General features: G+C 34.3%; 2 protein-coding genes across 2 annotated transcripts in view; one reads left to right on the top strand and one right to left on the bottom strand.

The window, feature by feature from the left end:
* The window catches only part of si:ch73-390b10.2 (Golgi pH regulator), a 49,415-nt gene extending 33,973 nt beyond the window's left edge, over positions 1-15,442 (top strand). The window contains exons 12-14 of the mRNA XM_039743663.1: positions 5,581-5,670; positions 10,681-10,746; positions 12,073-15,442. Of these exons, the coding sequence (XP_039599597.1) occupies positions 5,581-5,670; positions 10,681-10,746; positions 12,073-12,279 (363 nt within the window). The 3' untranslated portion in view covers positions 12,280-15,442. The remainder of the gene's footprint in view (positions 1-5,580; positions 5,671-10,680; positions 10,747-12,072) is intronic.
* A 49-nt stretch (positions 15,443-15,491) lies between these two features.
* Positions 15,492-25,011, bottom strand: part of pdzk1 (PDZ domain containing 1) — a 45,043-nt gene continuing 35,523 nt past the window's right edge. Inside the window, exons 7-9 of the mRNA XM_039743664.1 lie at positions 24,066-24,269; positions 20,335-20,727; positions 15,492-17,470 (exon numbers count right to left, since the gene is read on the bottom strand). Of these exons, the coding sequence (XP_039599598.1) occupies positions 17,408-17,470; positions 20,335-20,727; positions 24,066-24,269 (660 nt within the window). The 3' untranslated portion in view covers positions 15,492-17,407. The remainder of the gene's footprint in view (positions 17,471-20,334; positions 20,728-24,065; positions 24,270-25,011) is intronic.

Here is a 25,011-nt window from a genome sequence, read left to right as displayed (position 1 = left end):
TAGATATATACACACATACATACAGTTAGGTCCATAAATATTTGGACAGAGACAACTTTTTTCTAATTTTGTTTCATTACCACAATTAATTTTAAATTAAACAACTCAGATGCAGTTGATGTGCAGTCTTTCAGCTTTAATTCAGTGGGTTGAACAAAAAGATTGCATAAAAATGTGAGGCCACTAAATCATTTTTTTAAGACAATCCAGGGGCTCAAAAGTAATTGGACAAATTAAATAACTGGAAATAAAATTTTCATTTCTAATACTTGGTTGAAAACCCTTTGCTGGCAATGACAGCCTGAAGTCTTGAACTCATGGACATCACCAGATGCTGCGTTTCCTCCTTTTTAATGCTCTGCCAGGCCTTTACTGCGGCAGCTTTCAGTTGCTGTTTGTTTGTGGGCCTTTCTTTCCGAAGTTTAGTCTTCAACAAGTAAAATGCAAGCTCAATTGGGTTAAGATTAGGTGACTGACTTGGCCATTCATGAATTTTCCACTTCTTTGCTTTAAAAAAAACTCCTGGGTTGCTTTGGCTGTATGTTTTTACAGTATGTCTCTGAACACCTCAGAACTGATTTGGCTGCTTCTGTCCTGTGTCACATCATCAATAAACACTAGTGTCCCAGTGCTGCTGGGAGCCATGCACGCCCAAGCCATCACACTGGCTCCACAGTGCTTTACAGATGATGTGGTATGCTTTGGATAATGAGCTGTTCCATGCCTTCTCCATACTTTTTTCTTGCCATCATTTTGGTAGAGGTTGATCTTGGTTTCATCTGTCCAAAGAATGTTTTTCCAGAACTGTGCTAGAAAAGTCCAATCTAGCCTTTGTATTCTTGAGGCTTATGAGTGGCTTGCACCTTGCAGTGCACCCTCTGTATTTACTTTCATGTAGTCTTCTCTTTATGGTAGACTTGAATATCGATACGCTTACCCTCTGGAGAGTGTTGTTCACTTGGCTGGCTGTTGTGAAGGGGTTTTCTTCACCATGGAAATGATTCTGCGATCATCCACCACTGTTGTCTTCCGTGGACGTCCAGCTCATTTTGCGTTGCTGAGTTCACCAGTGCTTGCTTTCTTTCTCAGGATGTACCAAACTGTAGATTTTGCCACTCGTAATATTGTAGCAATTTCTCGGATGGGTTTTTTCTGTTTTCGCAGCTTAAGGATGGCTGCTTTCACCTGCATGGAGAGCTCCTTTTACCACATGTTGTCTGTTCACAGCAAAATCTGCAAGCACCACACCTCAAATCAACTCCAGGCCTTTTATCTGCTTAATTGATAATGACATAATGACGGACTTGCCCTCACCTGCCCATGACATAGCCTTTGAGTCAATTGTCCAATTACTTTTGAGCCCCTGAAATGAAGGGATTGTGTTAAAAATGCTTTATTTGCATCACATTTTTATGCAATCTTTTTGTTCAGCCCACTGAATTAAAGGTGAAAGTCTGCACTTCAACTGCATCTGAGTTGTTTCATTTAAAATTCATTGTGGTAATGTACAGAACCAAAATTAGAAAAAAGTTGTCTCTGTCCAAATATTTATGGACCTAACTGTATATATGCATACTATACTTACAGTCCCTGACAAAAGTCTTGTCGCTTGTGTACAAATTGACCTGAAGTGCCGCTAAAATATATTTCTAATCAAGATTTTGTTACAAGAAATGGGTCATTTTAATCCCATCAGCTTTTGTAATAATGTTTCAGTGCAAAATGACACTGACAAAAAGTATTCTAATATTCACAGCTTGGTAAAGCCCATTGAGTCCATTTTTGGCAAGACATAAGTGTTGTCGCCTTGTCATATGAGCTTCACCTGTGACTAATAATGGATCAATTAGGTTTCAGGTGTGTATAAAAAGAACCCCAGTACACTAGACCTTCACATCAACTGCAACTAGAGCTCTGCAAACATGCCTAAGATTCACCCTGAGACTAAAGTGTTGATTATCAAGAGGCTGAAGACCAAATCCACTGCTGATGTGGCAAGCACCTTCAGTGTGTCTCACATCAAGTTCAGAGGATAAAAAAAAAGATTTGAAGGGACTGGAGACGTTTTTGACAAGCCCAGGTCAGGAACACCCCGCAAGACAACTGCTCGAGAGGACCATTTGTTGGCTCAAAAATCCAAGGCCAGCCCATTTTCCACTGCAGCAGAGCTCCACGAGACCTGGTCACCTGAGGTCCCTGTGTCAACCAGAACAGTTTGTCGGATTCTGCCTTGAAATGGCCTCCATGGTCGAGTCGGTGCCCATAAGCCAGCACTAAACAAAAGACAATTGAAAAACCGTGTTGCATTTGCCAAGGCCCACAGCCTGCTAAAAGGATGGACGCTGGAAAAGTGGCAGAAGGTGAATTTTTCAGATGAATCTTCTGTTGAATTACACCACAGTCACCGCAAATATTGCAGGAGACCTACTGGAACCCGCACAGAGCTGAGATTTACCCAGAAAATAGTGAAGTTTGGTGGAGGGAAAATCATGGTCTGGGGTTACATCCGGTATGGGGGTATGCGAGGGATCTGCAGGATGGAAGGCAACATCAATAGTCTAAAATACCAAGAAATCTTAGCTACCTCTTATATTCCCAACCATAAAAAAGGCCAAATTCTGCTCCATCGCATACTTCCATCTCCACATCAAAGTTCCTTAAAGCGAAGAAGATCAAGATGCTCCAGGATTGGCCAGCCCAGTCACCAGACATGAACATCATTGAGCATATGTGGGGTAGGATGAAAGATGAAGCATGGAAGACGAAACCAAAGAATATTGATGAACTCTGGGAGGCATGCAAGACTGTTTTCTTTGCTATTCCTGATGACTTCATCAATAAATTGTATGAATCCTTGCCATACCGCATTGATGCCTTCCTTCAAGCTCATGGAAGTCATACAAGATATTAAATTTGGATCTCACAGCACCACTACTTAATTTGCTGACATATTTTTGGATTTGCAGTAAAGTTGTTAATTTTCTGTATAGGTGACACAACTTTTGTCTTGCCCAAATTTGACCTTTCTGTCTTGATTAAATGATAAATCTTTTTTCAGTGAAACTAATTCAGTGCACTATTTCAGTGCATTAAACATCATTTGGGAGGGCTTTAGCTTTTCATATAAGCTATTTCTAACACTAGTTGATTAATTAAAAGTTAGGATAATAGCAGGAGTTTCTACAAAATAGAGAAGCGACAAGACTTTTGTCAGGGACTGTATATATATATAAATAACATATTTGAATTTAAGCACCTTTTAATTGAAGTATAGTGAAAGTTGTCTGCCATTCGCTAACAAAGGGCTATTTGCTATTGACAGTAGATTCTGGCCAGTCATTGACAAGTTGTGAGGCTTTGGTTCATACTTCTAGACGAAAGAGCTGACTGATGAATGAAATGACCAATGAAATGCACAAATTCAGATGCTAGCCACGAGGGTTACTTGCACATGCGCACAAATCGATGCCTGGTTCTAACCAAATTTATTACAGCACAGTTTTAAGTAATTTTTAATAAATATACCAGCAACTGCATGTTCACATGGACACTGTGCAAAAAGATTAATATGGTTAAAATAAAATTTCAAAAACTATTTCATTTTTGTTTTTATTTTCTAACTTATGTCTGTTTCTGGTTTTGAGATTTTTTTTTATTAATTATGTATAATTTTAGTTAATTACATGATTGTTTTTCTATTAATGGCATATTTAATTTTAGTTTTCATTAACTGGAATTTGTGCTGGGAGGTATACCGGTTCATACCGAAAACCATTTTTTATTTTTGTTATGATACAGATTTTTCTTATACCGCACCGGTTTAAATTGCCTAAACAACGTTCGGAATGTGGCGCAGCAAGAAACTGTATAAGGGGGACCTTTTTCACTGCTACACCGCTAATCACATACAACAGAGTACATGCGTTAGTAGGAGTTGTTGTGCGGGGGTTCCTTTTCACTGCTACACCGCTAAATAGGCATGCAACGGAATACATACGGTAGTGTAGGTATTGCACAGTGAAAATGGACAGAGAACATTCTGAAACTGAAGCTGTAGCTGACGATAAAGTTGAACATGATGACACAGAAGAACTTTTGCCGAAAAAAAGGAGTCACGTCCGTTGCCTGGAGATAATTTTGGTTTTAAAAGGTTGGATGTGGGCCATTATGTTCAAATGTATGAATACTGGTTCTGTACTACTGGATAATGCTGCAAGCCAAGTAGTACTTGTTTTATTTTTCAATACAGTGTAATGTACCTGGGTACTGTGTAATAGTGTGACGACATGTTGACTTCATTCTAGACATTTCCACTTTAATCTCGACGCTTATGATGACAATAAAGGTGGCATGTTGACTTTATTCTCGACATGTCTGCTTCATTCTCGCCGTTTATGTCAATAAATGAATGTCAATAAATCAATCATGTTACGTTATTTTCAAAATGTTTCCTTTTTCATTACTTCTTTAACACACTACTTCTCCGCTGTGAAGCACGGGTATTTTGCTAGTTTATGTATATAGCTTAGCTTTAAGCAAGGTGCATATTAATGTCATTTGCCCAAATGATGGTTCAGTTGGTAAAAATGTCATTGCCAAGTTGCACTTGTTTTATTTTATTTTATTCTTATTAAGTGAATACTGTGTAATGCACCTGGGCTTGAAGTAATAGTATTATTACTGGAAGTTGCACTATTATTTATTTTATTGTTATTATTTATTATGCAGTTTAATGATGGTAAAGTTGTTTAAAAAAAATCACTTTTACGTGCCAGTGGACAGAGATTGTTAACATTAACAGAAAGCGTAGTTGGTTTAAAAAAAAATGTACTATTTATTTCTTTTTTTAAGACATGTTCAGTGCAATACAACTTTTGACAAGCATCTTTGGATATTTTACTAAGTCTAAATGCCTCTTTGGATGGTTGAAAATATGTTGTCAAAATTTTAGTTTAAGTTGTTTGCATAATTTGTTCAATAAAAAGGTTCCATATTTTGACTGCAACTGTCATGCAATGTGATCCCTTCTCTTCATTAGTGCCACCCCCTTGAAAAGTATCACTTTATGGGGCCATGCAAACCTGTATTAATACTTGTGTGCACATTAAAATAAGTTTTTGTACAATGTACAATGCTCATGACAGTTGAATAGGTTATTCTTAGCCAGTCTACTGCAGTAATTGCAGTTGAAAATGAGGTTAACATCCTCTCGTGCATAGGAAAAAAAATACCGTGAAACCGGTATAATTTAGAAAAATACAGTGATATAGAATTTTGGTCATACTGCCTAGCACTAACGGGAATAACACTTTTTGATTATGTAACTGACAGGCTATACAGATATTTTTAAAACTGAATAGCCAAGATTTTCTTTTTGTTCAAACATTTTTTTTGTTTTAACAATTAGTAATAATAATACATTTTGTTTATATACCACCTCTTCCATGCTCAGGCTGCTTAATTTCAAATGACTGATGGTTTCAGAATTAATGGATTCATACTTTTACATTTATTTTGAAAATGTATCTATTAGCTTGTGATGCCACAGATCTAATGAATATCTGCATTTTCTTAATTTAGGTCAAATTTTGGTCGCAACATATTTCATTCATTCTTGTAGGAATTATTATTGTAACTTCCATCAGAGGTTTGTTAATTACATTAACTAAGGTAAGTTCTGTTTGTTGTAATTCTTTCTGTATTCTAAAGTATATAGTTATACAATATCATAAAAATTCTGCTTAATGGTGAAAGTTCATTTATTGCTTGCTAAGAGGTGCCAGATTGCTTCATAATCTCCCAGCCATTGCAGTTCAACAGAAAAACACCAGATGGCTTACAATAACTTACCTAAAATCATACTGTTCTTTTTAAAATGTTGATTTATTAATTCTGTGGTATAAAATCTTATTTTTGCCATTCAGTTTTTCCAATTACATTTTACTGCAAACACTATTGTAATATTTCAGAATTATACTTCATTGTGCATTGCCTGTACGTGTGCTTTTCACTTACACAAGAATTACTTATTTTAAAATGAAGACAGGCCATTCATTCCGGCCTCTTATAGTTCTTCGGTCCTTCACCAACTTTTGTGTAGACAAGTAGAAATACAATTATGGTCAGCTTTTAATTACCCATTCTACATTTTTGTATGAGTTGATTGCTGTGAGTAAGTGTGCATGTCTTTGCCCAGTGATATACTGACGTGCATCTTCCAGGGTTGATCTCTGCCTTGCGTTTCATGCTGCAAATAAAGGTTTTACATATTCTCTGAAAGATTTTCAAAGAGCATGAATACTACTTGTAGTATCACGCACAAGTATGTTTCTGTCATGTGAGGGAAGAAAGTGAAATATTTAAAGCATGTAACTGTAAGTTGTACAGGATCTTAAAGACTTGTGGATGGATTCTGTTCAGAAAGACTCCTGATCAGTTTGCTCTCCAGTAGTATATTGGAAGTATTTAATGTGTTCACTTAAGGATTTCCATGTAGGAGAGGAAAACAGAAAAATGGAATTTGGGCAGACTTTTCATAAAGAAGAAAATTCTCAATGTATTCTTTAAAAACTCAACATAATGCCAATGCATGTACCAATAAATACAATCTGTACCCGTTGTAATGCCAGTTAAATAACTCTATAATAACACACACTCATTTGGCACCAGTTTGGATTCACCACATTGCCTGGAATGACGTCGAAGGAAACAGAGTAACTGAATGTGGCAGAGACAAAGAGAAGGGTGCACAAAGGATGCAAAAAGACTGATGTGTTTGAGATTTGAACTTTTGCATAATTTGAAATGCATCTTGTTTCTGATAGAAGAATAAATACCAATAACATTACTTGTTTTAAGTGGGTGTACACTGATATAAAGATGTCTGTAAGTCTGGCTGAGGTAAGCACAGAGTGTTCTCTACTGTAAGAAGGCCTGCTGGACAAAAAGTAATGTAAGATATTTTTCAAATTTGGTTAAATTAGCAATGCTTTTGTGTGATTGTGCCTGCACCTTGAAGAACAAAGGTGTAACATATTTAAAGTATTGCAGAGGTCGGGAGAGTTAACTTCTTAAGGAAGTAACTCCAAACAAGATTTTCTTTTCAGAGAAATACAAGTTTTTGTTTGATTTGAATGAAGAAATCATTTCACTATAAACCTTTTTGCAAGGTTATTCTTGAAATTACATCCCAGGAATGTTTTGTTTTCTGGATGACATTGCCCATCACTATATGGCTTGGTGTCAGAGAAACTAAACTGCGGCCAGTCAGTGAATTAGTCAGTGGTAGGGATTGGATGATGGGACTGTGAAATGTATTTTTGGTTCTGTCTACAGTTTGGATCAAATACTAATTGGATTAAACTGTACCCTACTTTTTTCCTGTAGCTTGTTTCTCATTTAAAGTCAATGGTGTGTTACGTTACTTTTAATCGGGGGAATGTCAAGCTTAACAGCTGCAGTTGTTAGATCTCATCACCTTGAGATTACAACTCAGTGACAATTTTTCAAAACAGTTCCAACTTATCTGGAGCTTGCCACATTCTGACAGCCAAGTAATGTGCTGCTTGAAAGCATTTGTGTCAGTCAGGTGTTTTATCATGGAATGGTTTTCGGGTGACCTTATCCGAAAATATTACATACTTTTATTCTCACACCCAGATTCATATTTGTGTAGATCCACACACATGTCCTGCACCTCTGCTCATGCACTCTCGTTATTGCACTTGCCTGGTCTGTAGGAGACAGACCACAGCCGCCATTCACTTTGTGCTGGGACTATGGGCCATCTGCATCCAGAACTGACTGCTACTCTGTTACATTTCATCTGTTAGAGAACCTCTCCTCTCTATTCATTTATACCAGGGTAAAACAAATATTAAAATTTATTGCCTGCTCCCCTTGTTTGCATTTAATTCAGTCATAGTCTTCAGCATTTTCAGATATTCTTAATGTCTCCAAAAAAGCAAAAGTGAATAAATGGTTGTGGCAAATTAATTACATAATCTGGCTCTTTGAGGAACTGTCATAGATAGAGGCAGACACACATAAATGTGTGTGGCATTCAGTTTCTTGAGGTCATGCTTATAGGTGATGGTTGTTTCTGCTTTTCTTTTTTCCCACTTCTCCTCAATAATAAGTAAAGAGAACATGTTCTATCTACTGCAGGACAATATGTTTAATACTCTCATCTCAAATATGTTTCTGGGCAGCAGTGGAAATTTCTATTTCTTACAGAAGAATATTGTCTTTATAAAAGGTCATCCCAAAAGTGAGCTGAAGACTCTCTCTTCCCTCTGTGTATTTCTTAAAATTCTTTTAAAAGTGAGATAAGAGCAGATCCTATTTCACTGCAGTTTATTTTACAGATCTTTGATCAGAATTGCTTACTTAAGGATTCTTATATATTTAAAAAGTAAGTAGGGTTCTTGTATCAAACCCTCTATTATTCCTTCATACTTCAACAGATTTTCTTTTTTTTCCAGCAGTTCTTTACAATAGTTAATGCCAGTTAAGTTTAGCTTTTAGAAGCCCAAAGTTGGGTTAGCTCTTGCTTATGCTGAAGTAAATTTTGAAAGCAGAACGTTTACTTTCTTGTTAATACTTTCTTTGTTTCCCTGTACAATATACAAATATGTTTTGGAGCTTTGTTTTAAGGGGAATAATAAAATAATAATAATATATATATAGCACCTTTCCCATGCACTACTACAAGAGTTTTTCTTTTGTCTCACATTTGCACTAGTGAAAAAATGTAAATGGGTAATATAACATGTTTTAGATGCTTTAAAAATTAAAATTTAAAACTTTCTTTGCTTTATTAATTTAAATTGCTTATCTGTTTGGTTGATTTACAACCCGTAAGTACAAAGTATAGCCATTTACATAATTCTGTGGTGTGTGGAGGTTAGGTGACTCATTATTTATAGTTGTAGTTTAATATTTTGCCAACGTGCAATTTGCATAACTGCAGTAATCTTCTTACAGCATTTTCAGTAAATAACTTACAGCTTTCTTCAGAAGTATTTCTGCATCATTTCATGGAATAGGAATTCATTACTTAATAAAGCATGGGCATGTTATTAAAAACTAAATCTAAAATGGCTAAAAAGAATTTCATGAATCAACATAAAAATAAAAGCTAACTAAAACACATTAACTTCACTGAAATTAAAACTCATTCAAAAACTGAAATAAAATTAAAATGGGTAGAAATGAAAATGGGTTGTTCCCCTGTCGAAAATGCAGAAAGGAGTACAGGCACAACGGCATTCCTTCCATTAATCAATTACTGAAACATGGCATGGCAAATCCATAGGTGAAATATTTAAAAACTGAAATTAAAGTGACACACACCACAGGCTTTACTGCATAGTTTGGTGGCTTTTCTCTTTTAAAGTAACTGGTGTCTAAAATTTGACAAAACAAAGCTTTTGATTGCTGGTGCAGTATTTTATTTTTTTTCTCCATTTCTTATATTAGTTTATCATAGAAAACACAATTTGTAAAATAATTCCATCATTTTTTTCAAGTCCAGAAGGTGGTGGCTATTTTCAAAATCTAATGGAAATACAAATTACAAATTTTAGCAATTTGGAATGATTTCTAATAGTCTGGGTTTATGCAACACAAAGATATGAGGGTAACTTGCCCATGCAATTTTTATTTCTTCATTGAGTGATAAAGAGAGAAATTGCACTGGTGTAGTTGTTTATTAAATTATTAATGTCTAGAAGGTTGTGTGGATTATATGCCTTCGATGAGTGCTGTAAAGTACTTGAAACAATTTTTAAAATGACTAGTCCTTCTAAAGTAAACAGCTTTCAGCTTAAACTGACCAGTAGAGAGAGCATGAGTGAGATACATTTTATTTAACTTTTAAAACGTGACTCGCATATAGATTGCTGGACTAAAAAGAGCCTCCCTGAGTGTTTTATCTCCATGTTTCTAGAATCGTTTTGCTATGTAGGCTAAAATAAAAGCTAAGCATTAAAGTAAAATATATTTGGGGTTAAAGTATAATTGAAATAGAAAAACTGAAAATGAAATAAGTAAAAATTGTATAGAATTGATACATTATGATAAATTATATAACCATTTTTTCTGAAGCATTTATATTCACTCTGTGTGGCAACTCATAACATTTTATTTTTGTAAAATTTTCCTTGTGTACCAAGGCTACCAATATCTTATGTAAACATCAATGCATGTATACTGATACTCATTTTCTGTCCTGTTTTTCTATGTCTTCCACCGTAAGTGCCATTTTTTTATGTCTATATTCATTATGCCCAGTAACTGCAGAAATTCCAATAACTTGTGTATACTGTTGTTAAATTACACTTTGCACATTATATTTATGACTTTTGGCAGGTGGATAAGAAAATATAATCAGGTCAATTAAATGATTTCATGGATATGTTCCAGATATTCTTTAAAGCAAATATTTGTCTGCCATCACATTTTATTTTATTTGAATGTTTACACATTAGTAATCCTATTAATAAAGGTGTAATTAAGCTTTGCAAATATTAAATTTTTTAGTAGAGTTTCAGGTTTGTGATATTACATTAAAATACTATGAAACCTTTATTTATGTAAATGGGTGAAGACGTTATGTTTTGGAATAGCCTGCTGTTTATTATTTTTTAATGATATTTATTTTATGTGTTTTCTCCCCAGTTTTTTTATGCTATTTCAAGTAGCAAATCTTCAAATGTAATTGTCCTGGTTCTTGCACAAATTATGGTAAGTATCCTTTAGATCATTTGCCCTCAAAAATATACAAATGTCTCTCTTATCATAGTATTGTGCCAGTCAAAGATGATAACTAGGAAGGAGTGACTTTGTTTTATTCTGTTGTGAGGTTGTTTTTTGAAAAAAAGTAATTGGCGATTTGCTGAGTTCATGTACCATAGGAATTTGAGTTACCACATGTAATATCATACCTTCACCTATCACACGTACACATGAATTTCTGGTTGGTGTTTCAGAAGTAAAGCAAGTTTTTTCTTCTTTTCTTTATTGTAAAAAAAAACAACTTAAGATTTACTACAACAATATACAGCATTTTTCTAAAAACAAAAGGGCATGGGCTGAACAGGCTGTGTCCATTTTAGCTATCTGAGAGATGTTTGGTACCATTTAGAGCTTAAGCCAGACAACACTTTAACCTATCACAGGGCACATGCATACACTTAATTTGGAGGTAATATTTAAGCTAACTGTACATGAGAGAAGATGGAGTGTTTTTTTTTCTCATTTCAGAATTTTTAAAGATTGATTGTGGGGAAAAAAAAACAAACAAGAAAAACTTAATAGTTATGTACATCGTGTGTGAGATTCAGATTAAGTGCTATTTACTATAAGCACAACAGACAAAGCACATTAACCAGTTTATCCTATTAAGCTAAGTCAGAGCCTTTGGAAAGTAGTGAATGGTGATGGAAGGATTCGTAAATGCAAATTTGTAATACAATGAACATGATGGAAAAACAAAAGCACACAATGTCTTTGTTTTTTTTGCCTCAAGGATCCAACATATTGGGTTCAAATCCCATGCCTGGTCATTGTTGTACGGTTTTCCTCCCACATACCCAGAAGCATGCATGTTATGCATGTTATGTTAATTGTTTATTCCAAATTAGCCCCATGATAGACATTTGCCCAGTCCAAGTTTGTTTTCTGTTTGCAGCTGATGCTACAAGGATAGGCTGTGAACTTTTGTAATATTTGAGAATGTATGTCATTTATGTACTTGATTCTTGCCTCCTGACATCTGCACTGTACTATTATGAGTGCCATTATGAATAACGTATGTTTTTAAAATTGTTTCATTGTAAAATTTTAGTTACAAAATAGTCCAATTAGTTTAACAAAGGTAGTGTACTGTTTTTGTACAAAACTATTTGTCATAGAAACATCTTAAATCAATAAATAAGCAGTATGTCATTTATTGGTGCTGGAATAATGGGGGGGGGAGGGAATCAGACAGCATTTGTATTCAAACCCTGCTGCTGACACTGTGAGACCTTGAGCAAATCATTTCACCTCTCTGTGTGTTTTGTTGTACAGGGAATGTACTTTGTTTCATCAGTCCTGCTGATGAGGATGAGCATGCCTTTGGAGTATCGGACTATTGTTACTGAGGTACTTGGAGAGCTACAATTCAGTTTCTACCACCGCTGGTTTGATGTCATTTTTCTAGTCAGTGCCCTCTCCAGTATTCTGTTTCTCTACTTAGCTCACAAGCAAGCACCAGAGAAAAACATGACAATTTAACTTTCTGTGCTTCCATTTGGTTGGGAAGGAAAAAAAAACTGCTTTCAGCAATCATAATCTGGAACTCTTTTATGTGTACATGCAGTTAAATTGAATCTACTGTCTTTATTTCTGTAATGGCAGTTGTGCCATTTAGAAATTTACAAGAAATTCCTGAATCAGGATTTTTTTTCTTACTTTGTGGACTTATTTATTGTCTTGGATTGTAAAATGTTTGAAGAATCATGAGCTACAAATTTGTTAATAATGTGGCATATTGTGTGTATTTTACAATTATTGTAAAAATATTTTAATTACAATAGCATACAGAAATGACGATATTAGATTAAACAACACTCTTTTGAAAATAACACAAACTATTAAATGTACAAAGACTGTAACAACTTCATTTTGAGATTCCTGCTCCTGTCCAAAGTCTTGTAAAGCTTGAAATCAAATCATAATACTGTATTATGGTTGGGCTGAAATTTTGCATTAACACTCAAATAAATGGTCCTTTATTATCCACTGTAAATTGTTTTCCTTTTAATCTCATTTAGGATTTTGAGCCTAATGGAATAATGAGCTAATTATCTCCTAGGAATTTTTTTTCTGTGTGTATGTTTTTATATTCTCATATATATGTAATGTTAACCTTAATTCTAGTCAGTCAATGATTAGAGCAAGTTTCTCATATTGCTACCCTCATAGTTTTTAAGAAAATTTAAGTGTTTGAATAATGAATAAGTGAAAGAGCAGAATTTAATATTCATTATAACTCTCACCAGTCTACAAAGGATAACCTTATATAAAGCTGATATGCCCAAGGGTATAAATAAAGCATATAAACAGGAAAGTATGGTGCACATATTCACCATTAAATGTATGTTTTCAGATTATAGGTGAAAATATTGGCTAAATGTGTTCAGATTATTCATGCAGGAATAAGAGAATAAAAAATTTTGTGGTCAAGGATAGTTCTTTTATTAGTGATATAGAACATACAGAGAAGCCAGAGGCTGAGGCTTTATCCTAGGCATCTATCACAGTAGGATTTGTCTGAGATTGTAACAAAAGAGCTGCTGTGAAAAACAGACGGTGGTTTAGGTTACAGATTAGCAACATCATTCAAGACAAAAGGTCTCTTCATCAAGGTTAGTTATGAACACCCCAAAGCAGCAAATAGCATTTTAGTGAGCAAATGGAAATTGTTGAAGTCAAGTCAGCCATGAAGTTTGTACATACAGAATACATATCTGTACATAATTGCAGACTTGATGCAGTTAAAACTTAAATATATAAAAAGAAAATTATAAATAAATTAAGATGACCTTTTTTCCCTTTAATCTGTTTTAATTTGACATTTTATGTTGCAGAAATTAATACAACTTTCTTAGTCACTATAGAAGCAGAGTGTTTACCATAGAAAATGTTTTAAGATAAATTTAACATTGCTTTTTCTTTTAGTTACAGTTTTTTTTTTTTTTTGCTTTTTTATTCAACTCTTTAATCACATACACACAAAACACACTATATGCTTGGACCAGCGGTTAGCAGCGCTGACTCATGGATTCAGTGTGAATCCTGTCATTAATCTTATTGTTTTTTGAGATTCTACTTATTTCTGTGTAGGTTTTCTCCCATATTCCTTAGTAGGCACATTTTATGCTGACAATTTGAAAATTGGCCTTTTGAGAGGTTAGTGTTAGTATGTGAATGAGTAGGCCCCTATGGTGGACTGGAACCATTTTAAGGTTTTGATGAGTTAGGGCTCTAGCACTTGGGATCATGATCTGGATTGGATTAAGGGGGTAAGGGAATGATATGTCTTTAATCACAGAGATGGAACAGCTATTCTGTCTACTCAGTGTGTGTAGTTGTTTGCATGTTCTTAAACATGTTTGTTCTTTTCTTTGACCAGTATTAATCATAACCAGAGTCTGGGTGCAAAGCAGGCACAGACCCAAAATAGGACAGAGCACACACATTCAGACTGGGTAATTTCAATGCTGATAGTTTACTTCAAACTATGTTTTAGAAACTTTGTTGGTAGTTATTTCTCTGCTCTGTATGATCAAGTGCAAGATTCTCAAAACTTTAATGGTTAGCGATCTGTCCTGTAAATGGGTTTTATTTTCATTAATGTCATTTCATTTCTTAGCGCTTATTGTAGACTATATGTTATATAGTAAAGCAGGATTTTTTTTTGATCTTCATAATGATGGCAAACATTCCTGAAGTGTTAGATGAACCTCTGCATGAATGGTATGCAATTCGTATGAGGTTATAATCCATATATTTGGAAATATGACTGAACCGTGGTATATCAGGAATTTTCCCAAGTGCTCTTGCATATAAAGGAAATTTAGAGTTGACAAATAGATTTATGCTATGCAAGCATAAAATCTGAACGTCACATCTTTCTTTATGCCTTTTTTGAAATGTCAAGGAGCTTTGCGCTTGTGTATGTGTGTGTGTATATATGTATATGTATAATCTCACATACATACACACACATGCACCATATATGTAAAATTTGTAAAATGAATTGTCAAATTTGAAAAATCCATCAAATGTCAATTAGCTCAGTGTCAATTGCAGTGACCCCAGTTAGCACTGAAATAAACCTAGAATATATTTTAGAATACTATACAGTATATGTATTCGTGACAGTGAAAAGTTATCATAAAATCACAAAAGAAATAAGTGTTTTGTGAAATGGGATATAAAAAATGGAAACAATTGATACATCGGGCTGCAAGATTCCAATATGTCATTTTTTGAAACATTGGGTGGTATATTTTTCTTTCCACATTATTGCATATTTGAAATTAACAATGTGGGCTCAAAACATGTACATATAAAATCTCAATAAGTAATATAAATTACAAATTGTTAATCTTTTATACAAAATACACTTCTCATTATTTGCAACTTAATGTTTGAAAGTATTAAATTAAAATTGCTCAATAGAGTATACATTTCCTGAGTGAGGTTTGGAAATTAGCTAAGTGTCATAAAATTCAAAGAGTCCTAGAAAATAAAAGAGTTTGATAAAATGAACATGGTGAACTTGAAATCTTGCCTTTTAAATTTAAACTTGCTCATGAAATATCTTAAAATAATTTGTTTCAAGTGTACTGGGGTGCTATGTACTTTAATAAAAAATTTTCTTTGAAAACAACTCATTTGAAAGTTCTTTATTGTCAGGTTTAATGACAGAAAAAATAATAAAAATGACAAATCAACTGTTTATGAAATGTGATTCATCATAGATGTCTACAATTCTTACATACCTCTCTAAGGAATTTATTACAGAATTACAAAAACCAAGTACAATTCTTACAGCTGGCCTTCAGCAAGAAAACAAAGTTTCTGCCCTAAAGTGTCAGTACTAAATATTTTACTTAAACTGATATGGTTCCTCCAGAAAGTCTTTTAATCAGTCTTATTTAAAAATAAATATGAATTCATGTTAAATATATGCAGGAGATCCTGCTTCCCATCTCCTGAATCTCACGTAATATACTTTCTGACTCTTTATTGTCAGCAAGTGGTAAGCTTTTGCAGATGTATTGTACGAGGGACGTTCAGAAAGTTTCTGCACTTTTTTAAACTATTTATTAAGAATTTCAAAAACAAATTACAAGCACTTTTCTACATAGTCACCTGCGTTTGCGATACAATTTTCCCAGTGTCATACCACCTTTTTAATGCCCAGTTACTACTCACCTTCACCATTTCAAACGAAAATATGAAAGTGTGGAAACTTTTTGAACGTCTCTCATATAAAGATTTTGCTATTCATTACTATAATTTATTAAGGATGTTCAAATATCATCTGAGAAAGGTACTAACATCAGAACTTCTAAGATATAATATAGCATACACATATTTCACTCTGTTTTATTTTAGTGTGGCATTCAAGAATATAGCATGGAGGAATCAGTGCTCCAATATATAGCCTTCCATTTTCTGTGTGACAAGGAAATATTTTGTTGCATTCTGTGCACATTCACATTTTGTAGTTCAGTAAAGTGATGCTTGCTAACATCATATTCTCTTAATATTGTGTGAATGTGTCCTTTATTCTTATTGCCCTATCAATTATAACCCATTGTTACAAAGGTGAACTTTAACAAAACCAAAATTGCAGAATCTTGGTGCATTTAATTTTTGGATCCTGTTCTGGTCTCTATTATCTTTTTCCCCCTGGTTTTAATAATGAGTGGTGTTATTGAAATGATTGTGCACAGCCTATTTAGATATATCATGCACTGAAAGAGATCTAAAAAACTAAAAATGTGAAATTAAGAAAATATCTTGCTGTAGTATTACTTTCTTTTTGAAAAGATTCAGTTATTTATTTTTTTGCAATCACATTTCATTGGCCTGCATACTAGTTTGACCAACACATAATCCAGCCCACAGTGAAATTCAATGATTAGTTTGCATTGTCAAACTAAATTAAGAATGTATTGACCAATATTAAAATAGCTGGGAAAGGGATATTCCTCCATGTTTGTTCTGATGAATCTGAAAAGAATATTCTTTCCCAAGAATGGGATGGAGTGCATATATGTTGCATGGTTCTATTTTTCTTCTGGTTTGTTTTACAGACTACTTAGAGCATAAACTTTCAGAGAAAAAAAAAAAAAACTATACAACCCTTTACCATGGTGGTAAGTAAAATAGGGCACAAAAAATGAAAATTTACAAGAACTTTGTTTAGATCAATGAAAGAAGATCTTTGAAATAATGTAGGTGTGCAAAAAGAAAGTATATTGTGAAATTTAGGTTTGCAATTGCTTGCGGCTGATTTTTTTTGACATTATCTCTCATTTTAAGACTTTGTCAAGAAATTCATTATCCATAATTAGTTAATTTGCTCACCTAATTCACTTAATAATGAAAAGCTTGGTGATAAAACACAGTGGATCCCACCAGCTTGACTGATTTTTCCACTAATAGCAACCGTATCCTGTCATGTTACTGATGATAGTGTGTTTAGATTTGCTAATGAAATCAAGCCTGTATAATCTGCCAAGTGAGTTACTTGAAAATATGCAAATGAAAGTAGTATGCTTTTACTGAAACTTCAGAGTTGACATCTTTGGTGATGCAAAGTCATGAATGAAATTACATTTCTTCATAATCTCTCATCTTCTGCTTCTGATGCTGATGACGACGACGATGATGATGATGAATCAGCCTGTAGGTAGGGGTAGAGAAAATATTTGTTATAAAATTGTAACCACCTAATGGAAGTTTCTTTACACATAACTTCCCATTGGACCTGTTTGATCTCTGTAAGAGCTGTAATTAGGAAAAAATTAAACAACAAAGACATAGTGCTTACAGCCACTAGGATGGCGGGAGAAGTGGTAACAATGTGGCAGCTATCTGGTTTTATACAAAATGATTTGGAAATTACTTTGCTCAGACTGATAAAGTAGCTTGATTTTGCTAATAGAAGCAAAAAGAACATTAATATGACCCATTAATCAGATAAACTGAATAAGTTAATTTTGGGGAAAACAATTTTCTTTAGTTTATTTTCCTTCAAGTATATTGTCTTGTGAGAGAAATGCATTTGTAATATATACTGATTGGAAAAAAAAAAAAACAGTTAACAATGAAATTGAAATTTCTTCCTGTCCCTCTGCTCACATCCACCCACACAATCTGACCCTATAAGCAGGTCAATGTCAGGCCACACACACAACTGCTCTGGTCACAGACCTTTGAGGAATGAACATCCTTGACACGCCTTTTCTCCTGACATTATCCCTTTAGAGCACCTCTTGGATGCCCTGGATGTAACATCTGGAGACATGTCCCTCTCTGTCTGCCAAAGGCCAGTAACTTCGTCAGGGCCTTATGCAAGTTCAGCGGCTCTTTGAGTCTATGTGCAGTGGTTGTCAAGTAGTGGTGGCTGCAAGAGAGCGTCGCACAAGAAATTGGAGCTCTGCAAGACAACTGTTGTTAATGATCACAGATTCTGTTTTCTTTTTTTATTGTTACACTGTTTTGTTTTCTCGTGTTATTTTCATACTAGCTGAAATTCCTGGCGTTGCCCGGAAGGAAAACAAAGTGTTTTTTTTTTGTTTGTTTTATTTAACTGCGTGAGAAAAATAGTTAAAAAAAAAAAAACTTTAAAAATAAATTAACAATGAAGACTCACTAATGTGCTTGTCTTGCGGTCTTGTATGTATGTTATCATCCAGTTGACGCTCGGAACTGGCCAACTTTATGATCATGGACATTAGCCAACGTGAGAGAGGCCTTCAGTTGCTTAGAAGTTGCCCTGCGGTCCTTTGTGGTCTTGAATTTCCTCCATTTGTACACAATCTGTCTGACTGTGGATTAGTGGAGTCCAAACTCTTTAGAGATGGTTTTGTAACCTTTTCCAGCCTGATGAGCATCAACAACTCTTTTTCTGAGGTCCTCAGAAATCTCCTTTCTTCATGCCATGATACACTTCCACAAACATGTGTTGTGAAGAGCAGACTTTGATAGATCCATGTTCTTTAAATAACACAGGGTGCCCACTCACACCTGATTGTCATCCCATTGATTGAAAACACCTGACTCTAATTTCACCTTCAAACTAACTGCTAATCCTAGAGGTTCACATACTTTTGCCACTCACAAATATGTAATATTCAATCATTTTTCTCTATAAATAAATGACCAAGTATAATATTATTGTCTCATTTGTTTAACTGGTTTCTCTTTATCTACTTTTAGGACTTGAGTGAATATCTGATGATGTTTTACGTCATATTTATGCAGAAATATAGAAAATTCTAAAGGGCTCGCGAACTTTCAAGCGCAACTGTGTATATTATATATATATATATATATATATAGAGAGAGAGAGAGAGAGAGAGAGAGAGAGAGAGAGAGAGAGAGAGAGAGAGAGAGAGAGAGAGAGAGAGAGAGAGAGAGAGAGAGAGAGAGAGAGAGAGATCTCTGTACAAATTAACGTTTGGTTTCCAAAATTTACTCTTTTAAGTTCAGATTCTTATTCTGCATTGTTCAAAATGTCTAGAAAAGTTGATTTTAGTATTGTGTGTGTATTCAAGTGTGCCTGAGGAAAATTGAAATTAATTTTCATTGTAAGATTATGTGTATTTTTGTATTTGGAAGAATTCTTGAATGATAAAAATCCTAGGAAAGATTCAAAAATTTAAAACAAGCCGTTTTTTTTAAGAATCTACCCTGAACACTGACACATACAGTATGTACAGTACGATAACTGAGAAAAAATGTTTTTCAGACATGGTGTTTGTCTTGTCTTCATACCTGTCTTTGTCTTATAGCCACATCTTTCAAAAACAGACCTATGTCCAGCGATAGCTGCTGTGGAAATTTTTAATCTAACCTGGGATTTTGGACGTTTGCTCAGTTTAGTCATGGGGCACTGATTTAAATATACATATGTGCATATATGAAGGCACATGTAAGAGCACATACTGGATGATGAAGAGAAAATTAGGATACACAAACCCACACCCATCTATCTGTAAAGTTCAACATGGAAAGGAGGTGTTAAGCCAGCCCAGGATCGATCTGTCTGTGTATGTATCATGTTTTCTTCATTTGTCATATTTAGTTTCAGATTAAATATTTAAGTTGTTCATTTGACTCCATTTCCTGTTCATTCTATTATACATTTACTTGTGTATGTAATAAATGTTATATACGTTAATGTACTTGAATTATATTATTACACTATACAGTCAGTTTTATTGTATTGTAAAATCACCTGTTTTTTCTTACAAACACATTCAATCAGTAGTCAGGTTTCACAACAGTTTTTGACTGTGGGTGGAAGACAGGTATCCCTATAGTGAACCTTCATTAACACAGGAAAAATATGAAATTTGTTCACTGAATCATGCTGATGTCTAAATGTTGTATTGACCCCAATGTAACACCCAATATTTCTATTACATTTTCTAAGATTATTAAAAAAAACTGATTTTCATTCGAAATTTGAAGCTTCTCCATATGTCACTTCTTAAAGGGGATAATTCTATAGGATTGTAGAAGTTTACAGAAAAACTTTACCCTTTTCCTTGTCTCTGCAGGACTGTTGTTGGTGGGTGCAGGATCAGGGCCTGGTTCAGCTTCCTTTTTTTCTGCTACTGCTGGTGCTGATGCTGCTTTTTCAGCTTTTATCTCTGTAATGACCTCGGTGTGCACCTCTTTCCAAGCAGCAGAATTGGAGCAAGTCTCTGTGTTAGGCGATTCTATTAGAGCTGTGGTGATGGGAATGTTTTTCTCGGTGAAGTAGTTATAGACTGTTTTCTCAGCCAGTAGCATTTCGATTTTGCTTCCAGCTGATCGGATCATTTCTACCACCTCTTCGTGGGATTTCTTTTCCACATTCACACCATTAACTTCAACCAAAATGTCATCATCTACCAAACCAGATTGTTCTGCAGGACTGCCCTTCACCACCTGTAAGAATTCATACATGTATTACTTTAGATACAAATTAACAAGTTTAACAATTAAAAGCCAGGGACTGAACTGAAAACACCTGAGATGAAAAGCCCAGCTGACTGATTAGGACCAAACTGGTCTGGAAGAGAAATTAGCCTATTTATATTATTATATAAACCTCTCTGCTCTGTAGTTTATGCTATGGAGACTTTTTGTATTGTTCTAAGTGACTCTTTGACATCTTCCAAAATAATCAACAAGGCAATGAAAGCATACAGCATGTTCTGTTGATATAATTATTATTATTTTGTCACAAGCATTTATGATCTTGATTAATCAGCTGTCCTCTCCCACTTTGATTATGCAGTCAAAAAGGCTGCACAATGCAACGTACAATTTTAGAACATTGTTGGATCTTTCCAGGATCTGTCTGTGCGGGCTCACTTGATGTCTGCTTTTAAAATATATCAGTTACACCACCAAGGTCCTCCCAGTGTGTGGCAGTTGTGTGTTTCTTGCATTTGCTGTGCTTGTTCAGTTTTTGCACAGTATTAGAATACTGTAATGCATTTAGTGATGGTAAATGCAGTTAATGGTGATACTGATTTGCTTTTTCTCTTTTTCTTTTTGTATAGTTTTATTTCTTCTTTTTACATAGTAACAGTTACCAAATTGCAAAGCACCGGTGCAAATGACAATTTATGTTAAAGAGAAAAAAAGCTGCTTCAGTGTTGCCAACACTTGTGAGAAGATTATCAAGCAGCAAGCCTTCCGAATAACAAGGAAAGCAATTACAAGGATGGTAAGGGAATCTTTTTATCACCGTTTATGAAAAAAACATGTTAACATAGAAATTAAATCTTGTAAGTTCTGAATTGACACTGCACACACATAAAGAGGCATCTTTAAGGAATGTGCATATTTTTTTTTTTTCCAAAAATAGGATGACCTCTTTATTTGCACAGTCCCTATTTAGACCATTTTGTGTTTTGTTAGCTTGTGCTGTGCTAATTATTGACACTTTATTTAATTTGTGCTTGGTTTTAGTTTTTTTGGTTTTTTTAGTGACAGCGGTTTTTGTTTAGTGAGATAACTAACTTGCATGATTTCAAAATCAATGTAGTTACAGCAATATACAAATTTCATAACATCTGATCTCAGATATTTCCTTAGATAGTACTCAAGTAACTCTTGTTACAACTGATCCTTTTGGCAGGATCATGCTTTCCAGAAACGAACCATAAGCTGATATTACAGTTCCCTGCAAACACCCCTGGCTAAATTACATATTTTATTTAAAGTTAAAAAATGGTAAATATAATTTTTACAGTAAACCGTCTAGAGCAATGGCATTTTATCCATCAAACCACTTATTTTTCTAACCCGCGTATCCATGAAAATGTTAATGTACAGTTATGACTTATTTAATGATCAGAAAAAGTGAGAAAAAAAAAATTCAAGAGCATTTGCAAATGTCTGGACACCATACAAATTCAGTTCTTAGTTGCACTAATTTTGGCAAAAAAACACAACTTTTAAACTTCTTTAAAGTCTTTAAATGATTAATTTAGAATTTTTTTCACAATTTTTCTTTGTAGACCACTTCTAGCTGTTAAAGTATTCTTGGGCTGTTTTACATGCACAGCATGTTTAAGTTCTTCCCAAAGATATTCAGAGATGTTCAAGTCTGGAGACAGTGAGAGCCATTCAGAAACATTTGCCTTATGTTTCTTAAGGGTACTTCTCAGTAGATGTTTGAAGCGTGTTTTGGGTTGTTGTTTTGTTGTAGATACCATCCTTTTTTCAGCTCCACTTTCCTAACTGGCATTCCAGTAGAATCCATTCTTTCCTGTACTCGTGCAGTGTCTCCTGTGCCATAAGCTGCTGTACAGCCCAATACATTGTTTATTTGTGATGAGATTACAGGCAAGCTTTTTTTGTAATGGCTCTTCCATGAAGGTCATGTTGGCCTTAGTAACACTGCACCGTAGAGTAGTTCACCACCACTTCTTTTTCTATCTAACCCTGTCTGTAGGTCTCTTGCAGTTTTATTGGGGGTTTTCTTTGCCTTCCTACAGAGTATATGAGCTGTTCCATCAATCAGTTTTCTTGGTCAACCAGTCCTTGTGTTGACCTCAGTAGTCTCCCTTAATTGTCATTTTTAATAACATTGTAAATTATAGAAATTGCTAGCATGAAAGCACTTTGATATTATTTGTTGTATTATTTCCCTGCTTTATAGGAATTATTCAGATTCTCAGTTTCTTAGAAGAGCTCATGGCTGTTGAGTGTTTTACAATATTTGAAGAGTTAGTTTAGAAACTTTATTCAATATTATTTAATGGGTTTACCTTTTTGACATTTGATTTTCAATTATTTATTTTCTTGATCATTTATAGTTGTATTGTCAATTGTTCACTCAGTGGGTTAACTCACTCTTATAGAACCTGCTGAATATTTCACTTCTACTTATGAGTGTTCAGACTTTTTTCATTTTATGCTTAACATCACAGCCTGCTCTCCCAGTTAGATTTCTAATGTCTTATCTCTAAACATTGCTAGGCTTTCTCCCTTTTGTTAACATTACCTTCAGGTCTTTCTAGCGGCATCTTTTCATTTCTTATAATAACTCAGCAAAACAAATCTAACTAAATCACTTTCCTGTATTGGACTAAGACAGAATCTTCGGAGCTTAATTCTTCAAACCATCAACAATTGTGTAATCCAAAAATTGCCTCAGAGAGCATCCTCCCTTTACTTATCAGGAGCATCTAAAAACCAAGCAGCTGTCAAACCTTTTTGTCTCTGTTTTATTCACAATATAATTGATCCTAAATCTATAAAAATAATACTTATTTCAGTTGTCTCCTGGAGCTTTAATCAACACAAGCCATACCACATCACTATTTTCAGTTGATCTAAATCTAATTTCTAAAATTCTTTCTTTTTATGCAGTCATTTTCACAACTGAGCTGTCAAGAGTAATCGCTTCCTGCATGATTGAACTGTTAGATAGTCATCACGACAGTCATCAACACCTGCACATTTTACCTTAATCTCCCAATATTTATTTAATTTTCTATAGTGATGGAGTTGCTTATAGATGTAGCATTTTTGCGTAATATAATCAGTGCCTGTTAAACATTCACCTTTAGCTCTGAAGTTTAATTTAAGGGGTTGTTGGATTTTTTTTAGCTATTCAACAGCAGGTTTAATTAATATGAGTCTAATAAAAATGTGCTGTTGGGTTCACAAATTCCTGAGTTTGAGAACCACTGATACCAATAATTTACAAACTGATTTTTTCATTAAAATAACAAAAAACATGCTTAGAAATGTGGAATTTTTCTTGCCTCTTTTAGGAAGTGGCCAGGTGTTCCTCTTATTGCATTCAAGTGGAAACCAAAGCCACTTGTGGTTTTCTCCAGCTTGCAGAGTTTTGGTTTGTGTTTGACTTTGTCCTCTGGTGCAGTAGTTGGAGTTGTTGGAGTTGTACACAGAGGCTTGTTGTTGGAATGATTCTGTTCTTCCCAGCAGAGCATGGGTGATACTCCTGCCTGTAAAACAGACTAGCATCAATGATGCTGCATTTGTGAAATTAATTGGTTTTAAAATTTGAGTGTGATCAAATTTAGTAAGGATTGGTTTCATCTGTTTCATGATATTGGAGGTAAACAGTATTTTAGAAACATTGTAAACAGAGCCTTAGAAATCCAAGTATTGTTATTTAATCAAACCAAAATATTAACAAGTTAATAATGTCTTGTGAAGACTCAGATTTAGAGAATGACAGAAAAGAGTTTGTAAGATGGAGAGTGGCCACAAGTTGAATAAGACAAATAATGTTTAGTTTGTATGCAACATTGCAATACCTGAGGTGTTACCCAAAGCATTATTGATACTAATTACAGTATTTCATTATTATATCTATTTTAAAATAAGGAAACAGAGCAGAAGAAGAAAGGAATGTCATTAGAAAGACTTGAATTCAAGAAGCCAATTGTAAGGAATTTGAGAAAAAAATTGGACACATGAAGTTGAAGTAGTCAAGAAAAGTTAGGAATGCACCTTTCTAGAGGGTGTGCACTACTTATGCAAGTTAATGGAAACTAATAATGATAGGTAAACATTAGTCAGCCCATCCCCTTTTAAAAATGAATGTGTGATTATATTCTGGCACTAGCATATCATAGTTGATTTAGTGTAATAAAGTCACAACCTTTATCCCTTTATCTTAAATCGATGGAATTATATTACTAGTTTAGATACTAAAAAGGTTCACACCTTTTGTCATAAGAA

The sequence above is a fragment of the Polypterus senegalus genome, chromosome 2 (assembly GCF_016835505.1).
Source record: "Polypterus senegalus isolate Bchr_013 chromosome 2, ASM1683550v1, whole genome shotgun sequence".
Classification (NCBI taxonomy): domain Eukaryota; kingdom Metazoa; phylum Chordata; class Cladistia; order Polypteriformes; family Polypteridae; genus Polypterus; species Polypterus senegalus.
The sequence above is the reverse complement of the archived record's forward strand: the minus strand, read 5'-3'. Positions and strand labels throughout refer to the sequence as shown.